Genomic DNA, 25,735 nt, shown 5'->3' on the forward strand with positions numbered 1-25,735 from the left:
CATTACTTTATGGACGGTGACACACTGAACATGACTGTTACATACACACCAACAACTAAACACATATTGTGTAATGTGCAGTGCGTATGCTTTCTAAATGTATATTGTACCGGTTGAGTATTTCATTCGAGTTCCAACTTAAAAATTTAGCTTTTTTTTTATTTTGAAGTAATGAATTTTTTTTATTGTGAAGCATGAAGAAATTAATTTTGCTTGTTAGGTGCAGTTTTTTAGCCATGTATACCATATCAGTGTATTCAGTTGGGCCTCAGGCACAATCAAGCTAGTTTTGTAGCTTGTGGCCTGTGGTCCTTTTCCCCCTTTTTTTATAGCAATAATGTAGACAACTTTATCATTTATTCATTTATAGTTAAACAGTTCAGTTGTGGTGGCTTAGCCCTTTGAGACACTTCATACAAAATTATGTACACTTGTTCTTGCTAGGTATGTTGACAAATGGCTAAGAGAACACATATATGCATCATTAAACACCATTTTGCAGTGTTCCAGTTACAATGTAAAGGCTTTGCTGAAGGCCCTACCATTTCTGTCAAGCAGCGTCTGAAGTAAAATTTCTCGTTCTTAAAATGAACAAAGAAGCTGAAAATGAATAGGCACTGTATTCCTAGCTTACAATTTCTTATATTTATCTAAAACAGCAGGACCGGACAATAAGTATTGTAAATTTAATATTTATTGTTACAAGACATATAAATAATGTTTTCGTAGATATGAAATGTTGAAAGCCTCGAAATTATGCACACATTTGACTATATACAGGTTGTTTTTACATGCAACATCTGAAGGATTGATAAGAGGTCTGACAACCTCGTTAATGTACCAAAATTTTAAAAACCCATCAAGCTGGTCATGTTTGCAGCCTCCCGGAGTACCAGGATGACAAAACTAGATCTATACAGCGTGAAACTCTATACAATACAAACAGAGTTGACAAGGAGTAGTATATACAGTGTGCCAGCCCATTTGTCCACAATAAAAAATTTTGGTGCAATAATTTACTGCACGGTCATAAGTACGAGCCTACATGCATGCAGCAGCTCTTGTAAAAAGGAAAAAAAAAGCGGAGCACTAAAACTGACAATTTCTGCCAACTGAAAGAGCAGGTTAATAGGTTTTCACATTGCCAGAGTTGGTGCAGGCCCTCTCCTGCTGTCTTTTGTTGGCTGATCAAAGTAAAATGATTCGCACTATTTAAAACATTTGTCAAAAACAGTGTCGCTTGTCAAAAGTGAAGGCACAGAGACTGCCGTCAGACTCGACAGTTGTCTTGCTCAGCTATTGGAAAGGACGGCACCCTCGTCCAAGGAAGCCTGCAGAATGCTTCGCTCGTGTTTCATGAACGAAAGCAGAGAGTCTGAAAGCGGCTGTTCGAACTGTCGATCCTGCGAGAGAAAAGCCAAAGAGATAAGAGTACTGCTGAACATCTAGATATAGTACAAAGAGTCATCAGTAAATAACTTGAACACCCCTATTATCAACATCACTCTGGATTTAAAGGGGCCCTGCAATGTTCCTTGTTCTGCCTGCATTCTGAAGCACTGGGCTGTGTGTTGTGCTGAATACAGAGATGAACACAACAAGAAATACAGAAGTTGGAGCAAGGTGACAGAAGTTATTCACCTTAAAAATTCAAAACCCTTGCAGACGACAAGAAAAAAACGTGCCCATTGACGTCGAAGGCAGGTTTCAACTGTAGGCACACTGGTGTCTCTTATACCCATTTGTCTCTTGTATCAGTGTCTCCTATAAAGGGGTTCGACTGTATTTAACAATCAGAAGTCTTCTGTATTCAGAGGTAATATAAAGAATGCTTTTTAAAATTTTAACACACAAAAAGTGTGGCCTAGCTAGGTTTGCATGAATGTTACTCAACTGTTTCGTTACCAGGCCTATTCAAATCTATCACTAGTGATCGACACTTTTGGGTCATCGATTTTGGCAAGTAAAATTTGTTTCTCATGCATCCAGCGCTTTCTAGTAGTTAGTCCAGCCACTTAACTTTCAGAATCATTTAGAACTCCTGTTTTGGCAACGTAGTGATTTTTGACAGACCTTTGCGCAAACCAATGCGCGTGTATTGTTAAAAAAGTGCACTAGGCTGGGGAACGTGATGGAAGTGCGTGCCCCTCGTGATTATGCTACAGTCAACGTTTCTACAACCAGGCAAGTCCTAAGAGTCAAACTACCCGAGTCAGACTACCCGTCACACGGCGCAAGGACAGCTTCCAATTTGGTGGCGCTGGCGGCGCAACAAGCTCCCGCTAGCATACGAAAACACGTAGTCGCCGTGGCAAGACGATGTGGCGGCCATTCTTAAAGAGCTTTGCTAACAGTATAATATTGGGATTTGCTGTTGTGCTGCCGCAGAAACTTAATACTGCACTATATTTAGTAGCATAAGGCAAATACATTATAATTATGGCTTTCTGAACTGCCCACGATAAACGATGCTTCATATATATTTCAACATGTTCTGTAAGAACATTTCGTGATGACGCATAGTAGTCTTCTGGTAGAGGCCTGGTTGACGACGGTCGGAGGTCTGCAACGGCACGTCGAGGCGATGACATCCGGTGGTGGCCGTGACCCGTCGGGGAAAATGGAAGCCGCAGGGCGAAATCTGCAGTTTCTGAGTGCGGTTGGTTTTCGACGTGTCGCTCTCGCATCTAGTAGGGAGGTGGCTCGGGGCACGTGGCGAACGAGCATTGGTAATGAGCGTCACCTGTTCGAAGCCGTACAAGCTCTTCGCGAACTACACGACGTACGAGGAAGAGAATGTCTTCGAAGGCAGCAACGTCCATACTTGCAACAGTAAGAACATTGTCCAAGTGCCTGAACTTGGGTAAAATTCTCCGGCTCTTCAACGCCTCAAAAGCGCGACACTGTTGCCTGAAAATAGGAGTGTTCTTTCGTTATGAAAATAGGAGTGTTCTTTCGTTATGAGAAAATTGTACATGTCCTCGGGGATGCCTTTTAACAAATGACCGACTGTTTTCGACAGACATATTTGCCTTGACCATCCCGCAAAGCTTCCATATCTCTGCAATGTAGGTTGTGCACGTTTCACCGGGTGACTGAGCCCTACGTTACAGCGTTTGCTCAGCTTTATTTTTCATAGAACTCGTGTCCCCAAAGCAGGCCTTCAGTTCCTCAACAAATATATTCCAAGTGGTGAGGACATGTTCATGGTTCTCAAACAAAAGCAAAGCAGTCCCAGCAAGGAAGAATACTACGTTCACAAGCTTCGCCGGCGCGCCCTATCCGTAGTAGCAGCTCACTCTGTCGTAGAGTTTTTGCCAAGCATCCAAGTCTTCGTCAGTTTTACCTGAGAATATCCGTGGTTCAAGTGCCCAGTAGTCTGGTCGTCAAGGTCTACGGCCACCTTGAGCCATGTTGGTGGCACTGGTGGATGCAGCAGCGTAGTACGTCAACGGGATTGCTGTGTCGTAATTCATGCTGATGTTGTCCGGGAGTAGGACAGCTAACTGTCTGCTCCTTCGAAGAACTTCTGCTGCGGGGCGCAGGACCCAGCACCTCCACCAAAGCTGTTACGGATGTGGTGGGTTTATTTAGACTGAAAATGCCAGCGCTCAACCGTCACTGCCGAATCACCATCGCTCGAGAGCGCCCTACCTTTTTTTCTCTCTCGCTCTTTCAATACCCGTAACGATATATGTGTGTGTATATATAAATATATATAAAAAGAAGCGTAATCCACACAAAGAACGTTTCAGCACACATTAGACGAACGTTTCGGCCGTGGGACCGGCCTTCGTCTAGGGATGGCCGGTCCAACGACCAAAACGTTCGTCTAATGTGTGCTGAAACGTTCGTTGTATGAATTACGTTTCTTTTTACACCATCAGAGCCAGCGTGATACATCTTATAGCGCGACACTTCTTATAGCGTGATACTTCTTATACTTCTGTGTGCATCGTCTCTGTGTGCCACCCACCCACCCACGCACCCATCCACCCACCCACCCATCTATTTAGCCGCCTATGACTTTTTAGCTCTCTTGGCCTTTTCAATAATGGTATCGATACCAAACTTGGTATGGCATAACATGACTGTATGAAGGACATAATTGACTAGTCGTAACATGAAAATCATGACATGTACGTTATCGATGTCATGATTTACATTTCATGGTCCTGCAGCTCTTGCGGTGGTTTTGTTGACATGGCATGTTGCAAAACTGGTATGGTATGACATGATTGCATGGCGAATACAAGCGACAGACCCTACCATGAAAATCATGACATGTATATGATGGCGATGGCGTAGTGGTTAGAGCATCCGCCTCGCATGCAAATGGTCCGTGGTTCAAATCCCGGTGCCGCGCAGTTCCCAGCCGAATAAAAACAAATCCGCGTGGTGATGGAACTGCATTAAGAGGCCTGGGGTGCGGCCTCACCGGCAAAACACCACCGGGAACGCACCCCCTCACCAGAGAAGCATTGTCCACCCTGGTGCAGTATCAGGCTACTACCTCCGACATGCACACGTGAAATAAACCACGGCCTCAGTCCCCAGCAGCTGTGAAGCTACTGACCACGACGGCGGTCAGATCTGCAACCCGGCAGAGGGTGCTAAGAATCTCTGGATCCGGACAGGCCGCCATTCGAACCTGAACTTGGCAACGCTTAACGCTACAACCTTATCTAGTGAGGGAAGTCTAGCTGTACTATTCGAGGAGCTAGAGGGCATTAAATGGGACATAATAGGGCTTAGTGAGGTTAGGAGGACAGATGAGCCTATACTGTGCTACGCAATGGGCACGTCCTTTGCTATAGGGGCTTGGCTGACAGAAGAGAACTGGGAGAGGGGTTCCTAATTCACAGAAACATAGCTGGCAACATAGAGGAATACTATAGCACTAATGAAAGAGTGGTAGGTATCGTAATTAAACTGAATAAAAGATACAAGATGAAGGTGGTACAGGCTTACGCGCCTACATCCAGTCATGATGACGCTTCAGTTGAAAGCTTCTATGAAGACGTGGAATCGGCAATGAGTAAGGTAAAAACACAGTATACTATACTGATGGGAGACTTTAATGCAAAGGTAGGGAAGAAGCAGGCTGGAGACCAGGCAGTAGAAGATTATGGTATCGGTACTAGAAACGCCAGAGGAGAGCTACTAGTAGAATTCACAGAACGCAATAATTGACGGATTTTGAATACCTTCTACCGAAAAAGAGGAAACCGAAAGTGGACATGGAGGAGCCCTAATGGCGAAAATAAGAACGAAATAGACTTTATAATGAGTGCACACCCGGGCATCATGCAGGATGTGGAAGTGGTTGGCAAGGTACGATGCAGTGACCATAGAATGCTACGGTCTCGAATTCGCCTAGACTTGAGAAAGGAACGGCAGAAAATGTTACGCATGAACAAATCAATGAGCTAGCACCGAGAGGGAAAGTACAGGAATTCAGAGTCTCGCTTTAGAACAGCCACTCGGCTCCTAGTAAAGAAACCAACCTTAGCGTAGTTACAATGAATGATAATCTTACGAGTATCATTACAGAGTGTGCAGTGGAAGTTGGAGGCAGGGTAGTTAGACAGGACACTGGCAAGCTTTCCCAGGAAACGAAGAATCTCATTAAGAAGCATCAAATCATGAAAGTCTCAAATACAACAGACAAAATAGAACTGGCAGAGCTTTCGAAGTTGATTAATAGGCGTAAGGTATCTGATGTAAGAAGGTATAACATGGAGAGAATTGAACACGCTCTGAAAAACGGAGGAAGCGTCAAAGCAGTGAAGAGGAAACTTGGGATAGGCAAAAATCAGATGTATGCACTAAGAGACAAAGAAGGCAAAATAACTACCAATATGAATAGGATAGTTAAATTAGCGGAGGAGTTCTACAGAGACCTGTTCAGTAGCCGGGACACCCACGACTTTAATACTATAAGAGCTAGCAGTAACCCAGATAACACCCCACCAGTAATGATAGAAGTTAGAAAAGCTTTGGAAAGCATGCAAAGAGGAAAAGCTGCTGGTGTGGATCAGGTAACATCAGATCTGCTGAAAGATGGAGGACAGATTGTGTTAGAAAAACTAGCCACCCTATTTACGAGATGTCTCCTGAGAGGAAGAGTGCCAGAGTTTTGGAAGAACGCTAACATCATCTTAATACATAATAAAGGCAATGACAAGGACTTGAAGAATTACAGGCCGATCAGCTTGCTCTCTGTAGTATACAAGCTATTTACAAAGGTAATTGCTAACAGAGTAAAGAAAACATTAGAATTCAATGAACCAAAGGAACAAACAGGATTTCGAACAGGCTACTCACCAATCGACCACATTCATACTATCAATCAGGTAATAGAGAAATGGTCAGAATATAACCAACCACTATACATAGCCTTCATAGATTACGAGAAGGCGTTTGATTCAGTAGAAATATCAGCCGTCATGCAGACACTGCAAAATCACGGTGTCGATGAAGCATATATAAATATCCTGGAAGAAATCTACAGGGGATCAACTGCTACCATAGTGCTTCATAAAGAAAGCAACAGAATACCAATCAAAAAGGGTGTAAGACAGGGGGACACAATCTCTCCAATGCTATTCACTGCATGCTTACAGGAGGTTTTTAGAAGCCTAGAATGGGAACAGTTAGGGATAAGAGTTAATGGAAAGTACTTTAGTAACCTGCGCTTTGCCGATGACATTGCATTGCTGAGTAATTCAGGGGACGAATTGTAACTCATGTTTACGGAGTTAGACAAGGAGAGCAGAAAGGTGGGTCTTAAAATTAATCCGCAGAAAACGAAAGTAATGTACCACAACCTCGGAAAAGAGCAGCGCTTCGAGATAGGTAATAGTGAACGTCAAGTTGTAAAAGACTGTCTACTTAGGGCAGGTAATAACCGCGGAGCCTAACCACGAGACTGAAGTAACTAGAAGAATAAGAATTGGGTTGAGCACATTTGGCAAACACTCTCGAATTATGACAGGTAGATTGCCACTATCCCTCAAGAGGAAGGTATATAACAGCTGTATCTTGCCTGTACTTAGCCACGGAGCAGAAACCTGGAGACTTACAGAGAGGGTTAAGCTTAAATTGAGGACAACGCAGCTAGCAATGGAAACGAAAATGGTAGATGTAACCTTAAGAGACAAGAAGAGAGCAGAGTGAATTCGGGAACAAACGGGGGTTAAGGATATCATAGCTGAAATCAAGAAGAAGAAATGGACATGGGCCGGGCATGTAGCGCGTAGACAGGATAACCGCTGGTCATTAAGGATAACCAACTGGATTCCCAGAGAAGGCAAGCGGGTTAGGGGGAGACAGAAGGTTAGGTAGGCAGATGAGATTAAGAAGTTTGCGGGTATAAATTGGCAGCAGCAAGCACAGAACCGGTTTACTAGCAGAACATGGACCTTTGTCCTGCAGTGGACGTAGTCGGGCTGATGATGATGATGATTTATGTCATGTAACGACATGACTACATGCCAGGCTCATGATGCGCTTACGGCCATTTCGCTAGCATCACATATACTAAATTTGGTATTACAATACGTGATGATGATATATGGTGTTTTTTGGCGCAAGGGCCATTTGATGGCCAAAGAGCGCCAGTTCATGAGACAGGAATGTGGACAATGGTTGTGATTAGCGGCTGTATAAGGGCCATAAAATTCCTCGCAGTAAAGCGGGTAAACATACAAGTAATAAAATCATGACTATGCCGTGAAAGGTGTGCATGGTGTGAATAGGTGACAAAAGTTGGTGATAATGAAAAACGATGGTGGACATGTATGGCATTAGCACAAGTAACCTCACACGTTAGTACCCTTGCGTGCAAGGGCCGTGAGGCAAGTGCTTTCCTGTGTAGCCACCGCAGCAAAAACCTCTCTAGAGAGGTCGTGCTACGGTATGCCCGGGTATATGATATGAAAATTATGAATTTCCTTTAAAAAGGCTAATAATGATTTGTGACTAAAAAGCGGTTCCCTACCGACGAACATTGCAGGGTGTAAAGGTATATGCTGTCGGTAGGATAGTGGGAAGTGTTGTCTTCTTAGAGTGTCTAAATGTTTACATTTAATTAAAACGTGAAGAACTGTTAATGCCTCACCACATTTATCACACAATGGTGGATCACCACCGGACAAAAGATGTGTGTGTGTCGTGTATATGTGTCCTATCCTGAGTCTTGTTAGTGTTACCTCTGTTAGACGTGATTTTGATACTGGTGGCCAGTGGCCAAGGTGTGGCTTGATAACGTGTAGTTTGTTTTGTGTGTGTGTATTTCACTTGCTCTGTCAGTAGTCCCTGAGGTTTCGTTTGAGAGAGTGCTTCAGATCAAGGACGGGGATTGATATGGGTGTAGGGGCAGTGTTTTTGTGGACGGATGCAGCGAGCTGATCCGCCCTCACGTTGCCTTGGATCTCACGGTGCCCTGGCACCCAGCACACCACAACATGTTGGTTGAGTGTGTAGAGTGTGCAAAATATGGAGTAAAGTGAGACAAGGAAAGGGTTTTTTTGTTTTTTAAGACTGTGCAGAGCCGTTACCACACTGAGGGAGTCTGTATAAATTACTGCTTTTTGTATTTGTAATTGTTTAATGTGTTTAGCTGCCACAAGTATCGCGTAGGCTTCCGCTGTGAAGATACTTGTGCCTGGATGTAGAGGGCCAGCATCCGAAAATGAAGGGCCAACAGCAGCGTAGGACACAGAGGAGTTAGACTTAGAGGCATCTGTAAAAAACTCAGGACGTGTGTATTTGTGTTGAAGTTCCAGGAAATATGTTCGGATATGGGCAATGGGCGCATGTTTTGTAACCTCTAGAAAAGACACATCGCAGTCTATAGTCTGCCACTGCCACGGTGGCGGGTATGCTACAGGAGCCATTAAACTGTGTTCGAGTGACACTCCAGTGTCCTCAGCTAGACCCTTCAGGCGAACTGAGAAGGGCTGCCTCATTGAAGGCCTGTTTTGAAAAAGAATGGAGCTCGACAAGTCATTAATAGCAGAGTATGAGGGGTGCCTCTTGTCTGCTTTCACCTTAAGGAAGTATACAAAGGACATGTAGGTTCTTTGCAGATGAAGCGACCACTCATTTGACTCAACATAAAGGCTTTCTACGGGGCTGGTGCGAAAAGCACCCGTAGAAAGGCGGATGCCCAAATGGTGCACGGGGTCCAGCATCTTCAAGGCACTTTGAGTAGCAGACTGATAGACAACGGCCCCATAATCTAAGCGGGTGCGAATGAGGCTTTTATAGAGGTTCATGAGGCATTGCCTATCACTACCCCACGTAGTACGTGACAACACTTTTATAACATTCATGGCTTTTAAACATTTTGTTTTTAAATACTTGATGTACGGTACGAAGGTTAACTTGTTGTCCAGGATTAAGCCTAAGAATTTATACTCGGCTTTGACAGACAGACGTTGCCCGTTCAGTCGAATGTCAGGTTCCGAGTGCATGCCTCTCTTTCGAGAGAACAAGACACACGTGCTTTTTTGTGGGTTAAGTCGAAATCCGTTTTCATCTGCCCATTTGGAGACCTTATTTAAACCCAGCTGATCCTGCCGCTCACACATGGCCAAGTTGCATGACTTGAAGCCAAGCTGAACGTCGTCGACATATGTACAATAAAACATATTACGGGGAATGGACAAGTGCAAAGAATTCATTTTGATAATAAAAAGTGTGCAACTAAGCACGCCACCTTGTGGCATGCCTGTTTCCTGGACAAATGTTTGAGAGAGCACACTGCCCAGACGGACACGGAATGTCCGGTTTGACAGGTAACTTTCGATTATATGAAACATTCTTCCGTGCACACCAAGGTGGGACAGGTCTCTTAGGATTCCAAAACGCCATGTTGTATCATACGCCTTTTCGATATCGAGGAACACAGAGAGAAAATATTGTTTATGGACAAAGGCGTCTCTGATCTGTGCCTCGATACGAACAAGGTGGTCTGTGGTGGATCTACTTTCTCGAAACCCGCACCGAAATGGGTCGAGCAAATTGTTTGTTTCAAGGATATGTACAAGTCGGCAGTTTATCATTTTTTCGAATACTTTGCACAAGCAGCTTGTAAGAGCAATAGGCCTATAACTTGAAGCTAAAGAAGGGTCCTTGCCCTCTTTCAAAATGGGAATGATAATAGCCTCTTTCCAGGAGGTAGGGATATTGCCAGAAAACCAGATAGCATTGTACAAACAAAGTAGGGTTTTTCGTGTTTCGGCTGGTAGATTTTTTAGCATTTCATACACCACACGGTCAGAACCTGGGGCAGAAGTGCTGCAGGAGTTTAGAGATGTTCGGAGCTCCGCTAGACTGAAAGCTTGGTTATATGCCTCGTATCTAGTGGATTTGTGTTCGAGTTTCTGCTTTTCTATTCTTGTTCTGTATTTTTGGAAAGTGTCAGTATAGTGGGACGAGCTGGATATCTGTTCAAAATGTGCCCCGAGGAAGTTTGCCTGATTTTCCAAGGTATCACCTTGAATGTTTACGAGTGGAAGTGTGTGTACTTGTTTCCCTGCTATCCTACCGACCATGTTCCAGACTTTAGCCTCCTGTGTGTATGAATTGACCCCTGATAAAAACTTCTGCCAGCTTTCTCTTCTGGCCTGCCGACGCGTTCTCCTGCCACGAGATTTTATTTTTTTAAAGCTCTCAAGGTTTTCCGCTGTCGGCGAGTTGCGCAGCAACCTCCATGCCCTGTTTTGTTCCTTTCGCGCATTCTGACACTCAGTGTTCCACCACGGGACGTGTCGTTTGCCGGGCAGTCCAGATGTTTGTGGAATGCACTTGGCTGCTGCGTCAGTAAGAAAAGCCGTGAAGTACTGCACAGCTTCATCTATGCCTAATCCGCATATGTCGGTCCAACTTAGGTGTGTAATCTTTTGAAATTGTTCCCAATCGGCTTTGTTCACCAGCCATTTGGGAACATGTGGAGGATATTCATATGTTATTGGTGTACTCAAAACTAAAGAAAAATGGTCACTTCCATATGGATTATTTATGACTTTCCAGTGAAGTAATGGTACAAGTGAAGGAGATACGATACTGAGATCTATGGAGGAGTAAGTATTGTTTGCAAGGTTATAATATGTTGCCTCTTTTCTATTCAACAGACAAGCACCTGATGAAAAGAGGAACTGTTCAATGAGACGACCTCGTGCATCACATCGACAGTCACCCCATAAACCGCTGTGCGCATTCAGGTCCCCTAGAACCAAATAAGGTTCTGGTAACTCATCTATTAAAGACTGGAAATCATGTTTTTCAAGGCGGTGTTGCGGCGGTATGTATAGAGAGCAGATAGTGACAAGCTTATTCAATAGAACTGCTCGAACAGCCACTGCCCCTAGGGGTGTTAGTAGTGGTAGATGACTGCATGCTACTCCTCGATTAACTATAATGGCTACACCACCAGATGACGCCACAGCATCATCTCTGTCCTTTCGGAAAACAACATATTGACGCAAGAAACTTGTATTCTTGGATTTTAAGTGTGTTTCCTGTACACACAGCACTTTTGGAGAATGTTTGTGTAGAAGTTCTTGGACATCGTCGAGGTTTCGAAGTAGTCCTCTGACGTTCCATTGTATAATTTGTCCCCATTATGGGAGTAAAGAAGTGCTGTGTGTACGAAATGAGTGTGGCTGGTGTCTAAAGAGAGAAATGACTTATCTTACAGAGCCTTTAGAAGGCCCTGTAATTACCATTTTGTCTTTTTTAGAGCGGTCGAGGGAACCCCGCCGCTCCTTTGGCGCAGTCTGCGCCGGTGCAGTTGAAGTGTCCATCGCCTCAGGAGAGGCGACAGATAATGTTTTCGTTGTAGGCTTCGTCGTGACAGACGGAGCCTTAAACCCCACCGGGCTGGAGGTCGAGGGAACCTCTTTAGTTTGTCTGGTGCCCTGGCTGCTACCAAGGTTCACAGGAGCCTTCGGTGGGGCTGTATTCAAGGAGGGTGGGGCAGCCGAGGCTGCTCCCCCCATGGGGGCTTGTGGCGTTTGCCTCGGCACGCTGGGCGTGGTCCAAGGCATTGCCGAAAACCGAAGTGGTGCTGACCCCCCTCGCACCATTTCGGCATACGATGTGTTCCCAGCAAAATGCGGGGAAACGCGCTGCCGCGCTTCACGGAAGCTTATGTTCAATTTAAACTTTGTACTGATAATTTCTTTTTCCATTTTCCAGGCCACGCATGACCTGGAATATGCAGGATGGTCACCCTCACAGTTTGCGCAGTGCACTTGTAGCTGACAGTCATCGTCAGCGGTATGACCTTTGGTGCCGCATTTCGCGCAGGTAATCTGTCCTCGGCAGCTCTGGGAGCCGTGTCCGAACCTCTGACACTTAAAGCAGCGCCTCGGGTTGGGTATGTATGGTCTAACTGGCAGTTTAAGATATCCTGTTGCTATTTCAGTTGGGAGGGTGCTAGATGCGAAAGTTAGTATGATGTGCTTCGTTGGGATTTCCTTATTTTCTCTTCTTATTTTGATACCCTGCACCTGAATGACGTTTTCCTCTTTCCAGCCTGTTAGAAGTTCATCATCAGAGAGGTCCATCAGGTCTCCATCTGATACAACACCCTTCACTGTATTCAAGGTTCGATGCGGTGTGATTGTGATAGGCTGATCCCCAAATGCTGTGAGTTTATGTAGTCTCTGGTACTGTGCGTTGTCTTTTAATTCAAGTAACAGGTCACCACTGGCAGTCTTTGTGGCCTTGTAGCCTGCGCCCAGCGTTTCTATGAGACATTTGGACACAAGGAAAGGCGAAATACTTCTAGCTTTCTTTTCTGTACTTTCACAGTGAATAATGTGGTATTTGGGGAAGTTATCTTTTTTGTTTGGAACTAACTCAAAAATTGCATCGGTGCGCCACCTTTTGGAGGGGCGATTAGTTGTAAGAGGGCTAGGGGTTCCCATAAATTTGATAGCTTATTCGGCGGCCATGCCAGCCACCCACCACCGAGCCCAACAAGGGGACGCTGCGAGACGCGAAGGAGGCGCAGGCGCCAGCTGTACATGGCCGCTATAACCTAATATATCTACCCAAGGTTGGATATTTACACTAGGTTAACCCTTGCCGCCAGGAAAAATTGGAAGTAAAATGAAGTGAGGAAAAGACAGGAAAGATGTAAAGTGAGAACAAAAGACGAAGATGTAGAGGGAGAGAGATAGGAAAAGGCGACTGCCGATTTCCCCTGGGTGGGTCAGCCCAGGGGTGCCGTCTACGTGAAGCCGGGGCCAAAGGGGTGTGTTGCCTCTTCCGGGGGGCCTTAAAGGTCCAATCACCCAGCGTCGGCTCAACCCCCAGGATCCCCTTTTCCCCGGACACGGCAAAGCCACGCACGGCTAGGCGTGGGAGGGAGTAGAAACTCCCCCGTTAGCTCGGGTCCGTGGTGTCGCTGCACACCAAACGCCTACTTGCGCAGGCGCCCCTGCGGGGTATTACAATACGTGAATGAATGACGAAGGTATCTGACTAGTGCAAACATGACAGTAATGAGATGCGTGTTATGTAACAACATTACTACAATCCTTGCTCATGATACGCAGGCGGCCGTTTCGCTAGCTTCACATGTACCAAACTCGGTAATACACGACGCGAGTGGACGACATAGGTAAATGAGAAATCCAAACATGATGATCACGACATGCGGGTCGCGTACTACATGCCACACTCATGATGCGCTCACGGCCGTTTCGCTAGCTTCACATATGCCAAATTTGGTATTACGTGACGCCAATGAATGAGGAAAATGTGACTGGTGCAAACATACTAATCATAAGATGCCTGCCATGTGAGAACATGACTATATGCCACAGTCAAGGCCCCAATTATTTCGCTGGCGTTCATTACGTTACGTCACCCCAGCGTTCCTACGCCAGGCCCTGGTCTTGCCATATACTCGCAGGTGCGTGCCGCAGGGAGATGCAGTGTTGTCTGGGTAACACATCGGCATAGAGTAATGTTACTCTATGCCTTTGGTGCGAAATGCAGCATATCGCATTTCGCGCAGGTTGCCATCGGGCCACGCTGACAGACGCTGGTCGCGCTAGGCGTTAGACTATAGAGTGCTCGCGTTTTGCTAAGGTACCGTCGCTGTGTGCAGCGTGCGCGTGCATCAACGCTACATTGGAGTATATTGAGCCCTTCATGATGCGCTCCACATTTATTAAATGTAGTATCACGTGACTTGAATATATGACAAAGGTAAACGACAAATCCAAACATGATAATCATGACACCGAAGTCATGTACGGCATCATTTACCCCCACCTCATACCGTTGTGCTGATTTTAAAGTGACACATCAACATTTCTCATTCATGCTTCGCTTATCATCGATTCCCACTGTAAGTGGGATCTGCTAATTTTTTTCTTTCTTTATGTCAGTCACATTCTTTAGCAACTTAGACTGTCGAAAATGTGCGCGTACGACCCTTTTCTTGAGCATGTCTCCCGCTGCAACTTCTTTATTTCTTCTAATGAAACTTGTTAACACAGTTGAAGTCAAAGCTTCAAGCAGGGAACGCACATTGGCAGCCTCGTGAGCACTTCATAGTCATTACTCACGAGGCTGCTTGCTGACGCACTAGGACAGCATAAACACACTTTCAGATTTTTTATGTCCTCCAGAATTTCGGCCAAACGGTTGATGGTATCTGCATAGCCGGCCGACTTGGCTAAGCGATGGCGACGGCTGATAATGGTGGCTGTCATGTCTTCTGCGAGGACTACGCATTTCTCCTCAAATGGCGCTCGTTTTTCTTCTTTGAACACTATAAACACCACGAAACGTCTTGTCTTACCATTTTCAACAACGTTCCACCAGCACAAAGCGGACAAACAGACGTTTTCTATGTCTTGAAGTGAACTGACGCCAGTCGTTGAAGGCATGTCGGGACTTGAATTTCACTGTCTTCGAGTTCAGTGATCGAAGATAGTCCGTTCTTTTTCGCCAATGATATTCTGGAAAGTACCCCACTTCTATCAGGCCGCTTTTGCTTCTTTGTTGGGGGTATTTGAAAGGTAAGCGGGCGAATTCGGGAATATCTGTGGAACGCATCTTTTGACAAGGTCCCACTTTCCTCTGACGATTTGTACCTTTTTACCATTGATGGCGTGAGTGAAAGTCTCCAGGATGTCCTCCTAATGAAGGTGCATATCACACACACCTGATGTGCTGCGCAGCTTCTTATCCACACGAGAAACAGCGCGGTTCCATGCCTTTCTCTGCTCAGGAACACACGGGGCACAAAAAAAATGTCATGGTACATGTCTCATTTCCTGTAGCCACTTGTACAACCGGGAACGCAACGTGTGGGCATGATGAAAACACGCAAAAAATACAAAGCAGAACAGGGCACGCTGAAGCACAAGACTGTTCACACAGAAAAAAGCCTCCACGGTAGCGACGCACTGCAACATGCACAGCGGACGGAGGTTAGTATGGGAGTGACACGAGCGAGCACGCTGCGAGTGAATCTGGATGCGATAGCAGCGTCATGTTTGTCTCTGGCAGTGGCGGCGCCATGCAACATGGCTTAGTTTTGCAACTTACCTAGTTCTAAAAATGTTGGCTTCACTAACATAGAAGTTCTGTAATGAAAAGAACCTTTGCGAGCCAAATTTTGAATTAAAGTGTCAGCTTCTCAACTTGACTATGTTAAGCAGTAATATTGTCAGAAATATATGTCAGATATTCAATAGAGAGCTGTTCTTGAAAGTCAGAGAAAATTTGTTCTCCGAAAAATTGTTACGAAGGTCTGCCGCATGTTTAAAGTGTCCTGGTGGCCTTCTCTGACAGTTTCCAGCAGCTTCAGCTTTGCTTGGATCGTTATATTAGACACAGGGTTGCATCTAGTGTCACTAGAAGTTCCTATAATGTTGTCATGACGACACGCGCATGGGTGCGCACCAGCGCTACAAAACACATGCGCTGTTTGAAACTGTCTAGCAACCCCACCTGAATTGAGTCAGGACGACCTTAGAGTTCAAGGATAACAGCACCTCAGCTTCAAGTTTTATGATCACGATATATTGCATCAGCCCGAGACATCCGCAGCCGTTCATCGATTTTTTGTTTACATCCTCAAGTTGTCTCCTCTGCGGCAACTGCGTAGAGCTTCTGAGCTTTGTGCGCAATCTTATAGCTACTCTGGTTACGTGTGTGCTCCACCTTTTGCTGGAGGGCAGCGTGCTGGCGCTGGCTGCAGAGCTTTTCCTAATGACAAGAAGGCCCCCGGAGCACATCTTGGCCCCGACTATGAAGCAGTGTGAAAAGTTTTAAAACTGCGTGCGATATTGTCTTTTTTTTAGCACAATATGCGCGAAAATGTAAATAAATATGCTTGGAAGCATATATTGTAACGCCAACCTATGCGGAGTAAGGTGGCTCATGAAGAGAGGCGACGCTAGATGAAATGATGAAGTTCATTGGACACCTCATTTACAGAGGGATTATTCACATCACGGGTATCCATCTATATATTGGAACACCTGGAGACTCTTATCACAAGACAACAAAAATTTACAGAGAAAAGTGTACGAGTGCATTTGTGTCTCAAAAAAAACCATGCAATATTTCACTGCATTGCACGAGTGAGCGATGGAGCAAACCCTTGGTTCTGGTTTTCTTTGTTTATGTGAAGAGAAACATTGTACAACATTGACTATTTTTCCTGGGCCATTTTATCTACAAAACCTATATTCAGAATTTCCTTTGTTTTGAACATTTTTGCATACATAGTGTTTTTTTTTGCACTGTTTACCATGTGATGACCAAAAATTACACACTTCTCACATTTTTATTCATTCTAAAGTATTTTGTTGTTCTACAACATATATTTTTCGAAAACAGCATTCCACTGTGCGAAGTTTGGTATGCTGCAATGCATGCTGGAGCACTTTTATAACTGGTAAAAACAATTCCCCGAGACTTATGAAAAGCAACCATTTTCGTGCAGTAAGGAAAGAGTTAGGACTTGTCGCACAAAACCAGTTAGAACATTTGAATGTTGTCACTAACGTGAAACTAGAAATATGTGAACATTCAAACTTCCAAACATTTTGATTTGCACAGGAATTTTACTATAAGAATTTCTGCATTGTAAATCAACAGCCTACGTGCGATTTTTCAGACTGTTCTGAAAAGTTGCACACTCTTATACCTGTGTCACACGGGCGCGCAAAAAGTCTTTTAAGTAAGCGGTCTTTTACGAAGTTGAAAGACTTTTAACAAAGAGGTGTTTGCGGCGCAGACACACGGCAGCAACGATCTCCTTTTAGTGTTTTCGTTCGAAGACGCTAGCGAAAGCGTGGCGCTAGCAGTTAAGAGAGAAGCAATGAAAATTAAATGATGTATCACGATGTACAAATTAAAGACTTGTTGCACTGCTCGTTTCTTCAAATAAATTTAAGAATAAGAGATGAAGAAACACCAATGTGAAAGTTTTTTGCACTAGATAAGGAAGCATTCCCATAACTAGCGACGTGCACATGTCCGTCTGGCACCACTGTGCTTTTATTTACCGTATTTGTTTTTCGCTGCTCTCGACTGCTCTCGACATGTTACGGGCGACCGTACGGGAGAAAAAGCGAGGATCGCAAGCCTCACGGCCTGCTTCTCGCTCTGGAAAGCGAGGCAGACGCTGCAAAAGCCGCCAAGGAGAGGATAAAGCAGCGCAAGACCGAGCGTCACCACGTGATATTGCCGACGTGTTGTAGCTGCTTACGAGAGTAGAAAAGCAAATAACCATAAAGGAGTTCATTACACCTTCTGCAGGATATGAAATTTGTTTTTACAAAGAGTTTTGGTGACAGAAAAATAAGCATTCGCTCTTTTTTTCCCACCACTCGAAAATTGCTGGCGCCCACTGATTTCGAGGCTACTCATTCAGAGCCGTAAAAGAGATCGACGAACGCCGTTTACGAAAAAGACTGCTTTTGAAAAGGAGTTCGCTCTGTGCCGTGTGTCAGCTGTCAGGAACTCCTTTCCAGAAAAAGACCGCTTACTTAAAAGACTTTTAAGTGCCCGTGTGACAGGGGTATTAAACGATGAATGCATGCGTTTATATCCTGCTCAAGCAGTAAAATCAGCACAGCTCATTGCGAAATAGTTGCTTTAATGCCTGCCAGTTATCCAGCGTTTTAGTGTGTGGCCAAGTTCCCTAGAATACAAGCAGGTTTCACGGTGATTACAGTGAAGCCCGCTTGACTCTCTGAAGCTCGGATATTGTCTTTATATTAAATATTCAATTTTTACACAAGATTTGTGAGCAAAAGTTAGAAAAGCATTACGAAATTGCTGCTAACAATAAAGTTTGGATGAGGTGCTCACTGCTAGACCGCTGTACCGGGAGAGTCTATCTACGTAGTACATACTTTACATGAGTAGTGCGATAAAGCGACATACTTTGAGGTTTCGCTTTTGAAAATTATCTATTGTGGTTTTCAGCAAAAATGGTCCAGGGGTAGTTGCCCACACTTCCCACTCGAAAGATGCAAGTTCGAATCGCAGCAGTAGACTGTCGAAATTTTTTGTTTGTGTAACTTGTACAGCTGTATTGGCTTGCTTTTTTTCTTTCTAAATCTAGCTTCAGTTGGTATGCATTGCTACGAAAAGTTACGTGAAATATAAAGTGTTTACCGAATTCCATGCAGTGGCACTGCAAATGAATACACTTGCTATCAAACATTTTTTTTAAATTCATATTTCATGGAATTTTCGGTAGAAATATGTAGCAACTGAAGCTCAAAAAAGAAAACCAACATATCAGTACAAGTGACACTAAGAATACAAATCTACTACCTACAGCTCCTGGGTCTTTTGAGTGGGAAACGGGAATTCTGCCCCTCTACTACCTCAGCAAAGCCGCACGCATCTCTTAAAGCAATGACAAATCACAGACTACCAACCGAAGTTCCGCATGCAGATTGACTCTGTTTGGCGTGCACTTTCTGTGCATTAGTGCTATAGTCATTCCGGGCACTCCCCTATCCTAGTAAACTAATTTAAGGTTGGAGTGTGTGCACCTGGATCCCTGGGTTGATTGACGACGCAAACTATAGATGGCCAACGTGGCCTCCACATCTCGCTGAAAGTAGCGCAACTGAGAAAGTTTCAAGGCTGGTCGGGCATTTTGGTGCAGTGTGGCACAATTCCGGAGAATTTCATGGTTTTGATTCAGCTCAGCGCAAAAAAAGGCAATTGAATCAAATTGGCGCAGGTGTTGCACTCCTGAACACCGCGAAACACTTGCGTCTGCACCTCACCATTCACTGACCTAGCACTGCACTCTGTGCAAAAAGACGAGGGCAAAAAAAAAAAAGCAGAAGCAGTGTGCACTGCGTTTCAACTGCAGCCCGAGGACATTTATGGGTAAGTTCAACAAAGTTAGCGCAAGTGTAATTTCCACCTGGTAAGAGCGCACAGTTTCAAGTAGTACTCACAAAACAATGCCACTTACCAGCTCTTCATGGCCAAATGCCACCGATGGTGATATACAGCTGAAATTCCCATCAATCAATGACGGCTGCCTGGCATTCGTTATCAGAGACTCTTCTGGATAAGCCCACTGAAAGAGCAAAAAAGAAAAGAGGAAGAAAAAACTGTCCATTTTCAGATATAAATCTCTAACCTTCCATGTGAAGGCTTGTGCAAATATTCCTAATTCCAATTTGCCTCAATTGGAAATTGCGAAGTATTAGAAGTTAATGACTACATCTATATAATATTGGTCCACATGTAACCTCCTGTAAAAGTTGTTTTACTGCAAGATAAAGGTTCTAAGCCTTGAAAGCACCTACCCAAGTGTATGTATTAACCAGAGCTGGGCAGTATAGGGATAGTGTTTCAGAGATACTTTTGAGTATCTGTGTTACTGTATCGAGATACTTTTAAAAAATGTATTTGTATCTCAGTAGCAAAATACTTTAGGATGTATTGTCCTTATCTCGATACTGTCCAGGACATGTTTACAATGGGAAAATATCTTTTTTCTGCTGTGACCTTGGCAGTCCGCGGCGAGATATGCACTCACCATATCTAGATTTCTGCTGAGGGTGAGACAGACTCCTACATTCCTAAAAGTGAGCTAGTCGCTTTGCTACCTGCATCTCATTGTGCACCTTCAGGCAGAACTGGAATGTGTTTGAATGCCTGCTTGAGCTTCCCAACACTGTTATACTGTGATTTCGAATTCCAGCAGCGGTATTTTCATTATGAGCAGCATTGTATACTGCACAATGAGCGCCAACCACCAGCATCATCTTTAAAATGTGTTCCCTCATGCCAATTGAAAGAGCTTATCGGGGAAGCCACAAAACCACCCAAAGAATTTGGTGTGTGGTGCCAGGTGCCATCAACAATACTTCCTCCGATCGCCACACGGCGATCGGAGGAAGGTCTTTTTGCATTTCCTTTTACATTCCTTGTTTTGTTCGTTCTTCTTTCTGCTTTTTCTGTGTTTCTAGAAAATACTAAACCTTCAACTGGAAGTAAGTGCTCGTCTTCATTGTTTATGTGTTCCTCTCTTGCTTTGCGCTGGCCCACTTTAGCAAAACTGAGAACCAACTAGCCTGAACTGTTAGTCTACTGAGTAGTAAGCCCCGACGTTACAGTGGCAGCAAGGAATTCACGAGCCTTAATTTCTTTTTTTAGTTAGAGACACATGTTGACCGCTGTGTTCGTGCAGGATTAGCCGTAGACAAGTAACGGCATTAATGGTAGTACATTGCTTTTTTAGGTAACTCAGTAATGTACGCGTTACAATTTCAAAACTCTAACGGGCAAAATACGTTAAGGTGGCGGTCCTACTCTGACGACACTGGCTCTGCATTTTGGGCACTGTTTGCTGACGCACCACGCTTACTGTGGTCAGAGTATCGATGTGAATTGTATCCACTATAACACAAGTTTGTGCTCCTCTGCAGCAGTAGAGTGACTTCTCGTTTGTGAGTCTTGTGTTGAGGCCGAATTGACGATGCCTAGATCACGGCCTATCTGAGAAGCTGCTGCTGCTGAAGTGAAATTGATGCGCCAAATGTGTAAACTAAACAGACTTGTGTTAAATAAAAGCATAGCTTTCCTCGATTCGTTTGTTAATGGTTCCAGCCCTTCGCTTGAACTAATCTACTTTTAGCATAGCTAATAGTGTTGCCGCCAAGTATCTGGATTTTGGTGTACAATGCATTTGACTTGCTTTCATACAGCATACGTAGTTCTTTATTGCAACTGATATCTGTAAACATGTCTAACAATTATGTGCAGTGTAGGCCTCTTCGTAATGCGTTAACGGAACTCTGACTACGGTGATAAAATAATGAGTAAAAATAATAGCAAGTTTCAATGCACTGCGCATTTAAAATACTCTGCTGCACATGACTAATCTCTGTACGAAGAATGACTATCCCCGACATAGAGAAAAGTATTTCAGTTTTTGCAAAACTATCTCTGAAATATCCCATTACGTCAATTACAAATGTATCTCAGTATCTGTATTTTAGGCTTCCACACTGTGTATTTCAATATGTGTATTCCGGAACACTTTTTCGGGCATCTCTGCCCAGCCTTAGTATTAACTGCATGTAACTCCCTGAAAAGATGGTTCTTCTGCAATAAAAAAAGAAGGCTAAGCCGTGAAACACCTATCCAGAAAAAATCCACACTGCCGCAAAGCCCCACTTTAACGATAAATGAACATATTGCTTTGGCGTCGATTCATCATTTTCCAAGCGTAAGAGCTTCTTATACCAACTGATGCACTCAAAGTACAGGAAGTTTTAATAAAACATAACATATATATCAGGTCATCACTTGCATTCTACCGCAAGTCCAATACTACGACTATTGTGGACATTGCAATACTAGTGTATTGTGGACATTGCTAGACGCCTACCAATGAACAGGCTGCAAAGAAAGTGCTCGGGTTCGCCATCATGCTAGGATGTGTATAAAAGCTGTAAAGACGCACTGGTACTGCGTGTTTGGCAGGCTGTCTGGCTCCTCTGAGCAACTACTTTTGATAAGCACTTGATGCATGCAGACTATTTCAAAAGAGATCATCAAAAAGGATACAACTGTGGCACACAAAAAACACGACTCACGAGTGCAGTTGTCCCACTCCCTTTGTCGCTTGTCTCCGTGCACTCCAAGACAGTACTCAGGCAGCCCTTTTGTTGCGACGACAACTTCAGAATCGGGCTCAGCCTTGGCTGTGCCGACAATCCCGCGAAGGCAGTGGCCAGTGTCGACGGCGAGGACGCAGGGCTAGTCTCCACAGCTGGAGATGAGGCAATGTGGCCTCCAGTCGACACTCCTGACACTGAAAAGAGTAGTAAAAAAGGGGACAACAGTGCAGCTGTTATTTGCCAGAGGCACTGTGAAAATGTATTTAGAAAAAATGGCAGACAAAAAAAAAAAAAAAAAAATCTTCTCACTGCACATGCAGCGTCTGCATAGCCATTATGTTGAACTGTAACTTTACGACATTTGGCTATTTGAGCCCAATCCAGCTGGCAAGCATTAAAATATGAAAGTGGGCCCATACAGTTGAAACTTGAAGTGAAGTCTCAAATAAACTGTATTTACCATGTTTATGCGACTGCATGTTGTTGACTTACGAGATTTAAACTTTACATAAGAAGAGGCAGAGTCAATTTTTGGAACTCGAAACATCGAACGCCAGCAAGACTAATCACAAACCTAAAAGCGTTTTTCACTAGGAGACCTGGAATAGCCACAGAAGTCCTGGAGCGAGCCCTTGGATTGCACCAAGCCGAATCTGCCAGTGAAACATGTGAATGCACTGCGTAGGTCGTTTCGCAAGTTGTTTACGTACAGGTCACCAAACCAGTTCTGGTAATGATTCCCTTTTCAGCTTTCTATGTTTCCATGGCAAACTTATCGCCTCTGCAGAGCATGCATTTCGACCACACTGTGCACGGAAAGCAGGGGTATCGTTTTCTTGTGCTGCACTGAAAAATGTAAAAGAGCACACGGAGATTTCTGTGGCTGTGCGCTTGCTGCTGCTGGGCGTGCTTATCGCTAGACCGCAGTTGCTTCACAGCAGTGAACGCAGCCATTTTGCAATGCTCAGCCCATGCACAATGGCGGAAGTGACGTACGCTGCTCCTCGAACTTCCGCCCAAATCTAACTTGGCGGGGGAGCAGCGAGAGCAAGACCGCCTCCGGGCGAGTTGCTCTGAAACTGCCATTAAAAAGAGCGAACCCACTCCAAATCTACCTGCAAAATCCAGAGTCGCAACGAAGCAAGAAAACCTGCTCTGGATCTACCAGTAAAACGCGCCATTGGATACTGCAGTGTGCTTTTAACATAAAATTTGCTTTCTGGTTACTCATTGGATTCTGTTCTGCAGCTCTTTTAAAATGTCTCAATAAGTTTTATTACCGTAAAAACCCGCGTATAATTCGGACCCGCGTAGAGTTCGATGTGTAACTCGGGGATAGCAAACGCGAGAAAAAACATTTTCACGCGAATATTGTTCGAGGAAAACAGAAAAAATGCATTTATTTACACACTTGCATGCGCACGCACGCGCGCGCACGATTAGTCGTTGTTTTTGTCTGACACACTGTCTTCCGAATCTCCCTTGTTCGAAATGTCCTCCCACAGCACCTCATCCTCCGTGCCATCAAGCGCGTTTGAGATGGAGCACTTCTTGAAGGCTCATGTGCACAGCGAGTTGTGCAGCTCGTTGCTCCCGAACAAAGTCCGTCAGTTCTCGTTCCACGTCTGGAAATGCTCCATTTGTCGGTCCCCGGAAACTTTTTCTCTTGCCGCAGCATGCAAAAAGGGCTTCCTTCTGCTTCCGCCAACCGCGAATGCTCCGCTCATTCACTCCGAACTGCCGCTCCGTGGCACAGTTGCCGATGGTTTCGGCAGCAGAAATAACTTTCCTCTTAAAGGCAGCCGAGTACTGCCTGCGCGGTCCCGACATGGCTTAAAATCACGTAAAACCGTGGCTGGCCGTCGTGATGTGCGCGAAGTGATTGCAATGGCCACTGTTGCTCGCCTGATGCACGCCTGTACCTGTAGGTCTCTAGGACTAACGCCGCTCACGCTACCACGCCACCTAACGTAGAAGTGCGCAGACACCTGATAATGATGATAGCACCAACCCATGCCGAAACCAAAACTGAATTCGGGCCGAAACTTTTTTTGGGATCCGCATATAGTAAGAGGCTGAAATTTTGCACCCTAAATTTTAGAAAAAAAAAAACCCGGGCTATACGCGGGTTTTTACGGTACATGCCACTGAGTTCATACAGACACCATGAGATTGATAAATGACGATCACAGATGTCGTAATTAATGCAACCGTTGATTGAAGAGCCACTGTACTAACAGGCAGTGGCCATTTGTTTGAGGGGTACTGGTAATAATTGTCGGAAGCGCCACTGGCTCTCGCATGTTTTCATGCAGCTGTTGTGTGCTACCGATGTTCTGAACAGTCGAGCTTGACCATCATGAGTGCCATCCTCGCCTCAAAAAACTGCACTTGTTCACAACAGTGCTCAAGAAGGCTGCCATTCTCTGCGCCGAAGAAGCAAGTACTGCACAGCACGACGCAAGTTTGGAGTTTTGTAATGGCTGGTGCAGCACTGTTCAGTAATGGCTGGAGCGGCAAATCATCGCAAGTCATGCCAAAGGATGAGGCTTTCATGTCCAGGAGTCTGGATGCTTTTCGCAGCCGAGACCTTCCACCATACATGACCAAACTATGCGATCTGTCAACTGGAAACTTACTAACGGGTGCTCAATTAGGCACGCATTGCCGACTTCAGACGGCCGAGTGAATTCCAGGCGCTGACGGTTCATCGGTTCATCGTGACACATTAAAAAAATAACCATCAAAGGATGCCATGAGTACGCCTTCTCTGCCCCTCGTAACGGCGGGTGACCAAAAGCAGTCTCTGATCAAACCGCGGGCAAAGTCTCGAAGCACTGTGAAAGAAAGCCCGATACAAAGCCGAGCTATGCGATAATAAATGAAACCAGCGAGAAAAAAAAAACACCAGGCCTGTGCGAAATGCGCAGCACAGTCACACCGAAAGCTGGAGGAGTGGCCATTTAGAGCCTTTTATAAACAATCCTTGAGTAGCTGCTGCAAAACCACTTACAGAATACCCACCACCCTATAAAGTGTGTAGTAGGCCGGCATTCTTGTTCACTTTCTCTTGCAGCTCATACCCACTGTGGAAAAGTGGTCAGGAATTTGTTTGTAGCCTAGAATCCATGGCTCATACCTACTCTGGGGGATCGGCCAAGAGAACATATAGTCTTATATGGGCTATAACTGCACTAATGCTTACAACAAAAAAAGGGGAAAAAAAGTTGTAAAATGAAGACAGTGTATTCAAAAAAAAGAAAACAGATTCTTATGCTTCATCGAAGAAGAGTGGTACCCTCTACGCACTTGCGAAAAATTTTGTTCAATTTTCTGATGCTGTGACTGACTATGATAAAGAATTATGCCTGAAGCTTGAGTAATGGGTTGGAGCAACCGACATCTCACTTGTTACGCAATTCACATTGTGCAACACCTGGTTCTGAAGCACTTTATTATTCATATAAACGCCATTCCTTTCCCGACATCAAGCCTGCCTAAAGCTAGTTTGCAACAAAGTTCCAAGCAGCAGCGTGGCTCTGTGGTAGAATACTGGGCTGGCACGCAGGGTACCCTGGTTCGAA

At 44.7% G+C, this 25,735-nt stretch overlaps 1 protein-coding gene across 4 annotated transcripts in view; it reads right to left on the reverse strand.

Annotated features, from left to right (window-relative positions):
* Positions 1-340: 340 nt before the first annotated feature.
* LOC142784710 (uncharacterized) overlaps positions 341-25,735 on the reverse strand; it is a 109,663-nt gene continuing 84,268 nt past the window's right edge. For 3 of the 4 annotated variants that reach the window (XM_075883211.1, XM_075883213.1, XM_075883212.1), the window contains 3 exons: positions 22,128-22,345; positions 19,490-19,597; positions 341-1,403 (listed from right to left, as the gene is read on the reverse strand). In XM_075883211.1, coding sequence (XP_075739326.1) covers positions 1,293-1,403; positions 19,490-19,597; positions 22,128-22,345 — 437 coding nt within the window. In that variant the 3' untranslated portion in view covers positions 341-1,292. The remainder of the gene's footprint in view (positions 1,404-19,489; positions 19,598-22,127; positions 22,346-25,735) is intronic. The other variant, XM_075883214.1, reaches the window with a different exon arrangement.

The sequence above is a fragment of the Rhipicephalus microplus genome, unplaced genomic scaffold (genome assembly GCF_043290135.1).
Source record: "Rhipicephalus microplus isolate Deutch F79 unplaced genomic scaffold, USDA_Rmic scaffold_15, whole genome shotgun sequence".
Lineage (NCBI taxonomy): Eukaryota > Metazoa > Arthropoda > Arachnida > Ixodida > Ixodidae > Rhipicephalus > Rhipicephalus microplus.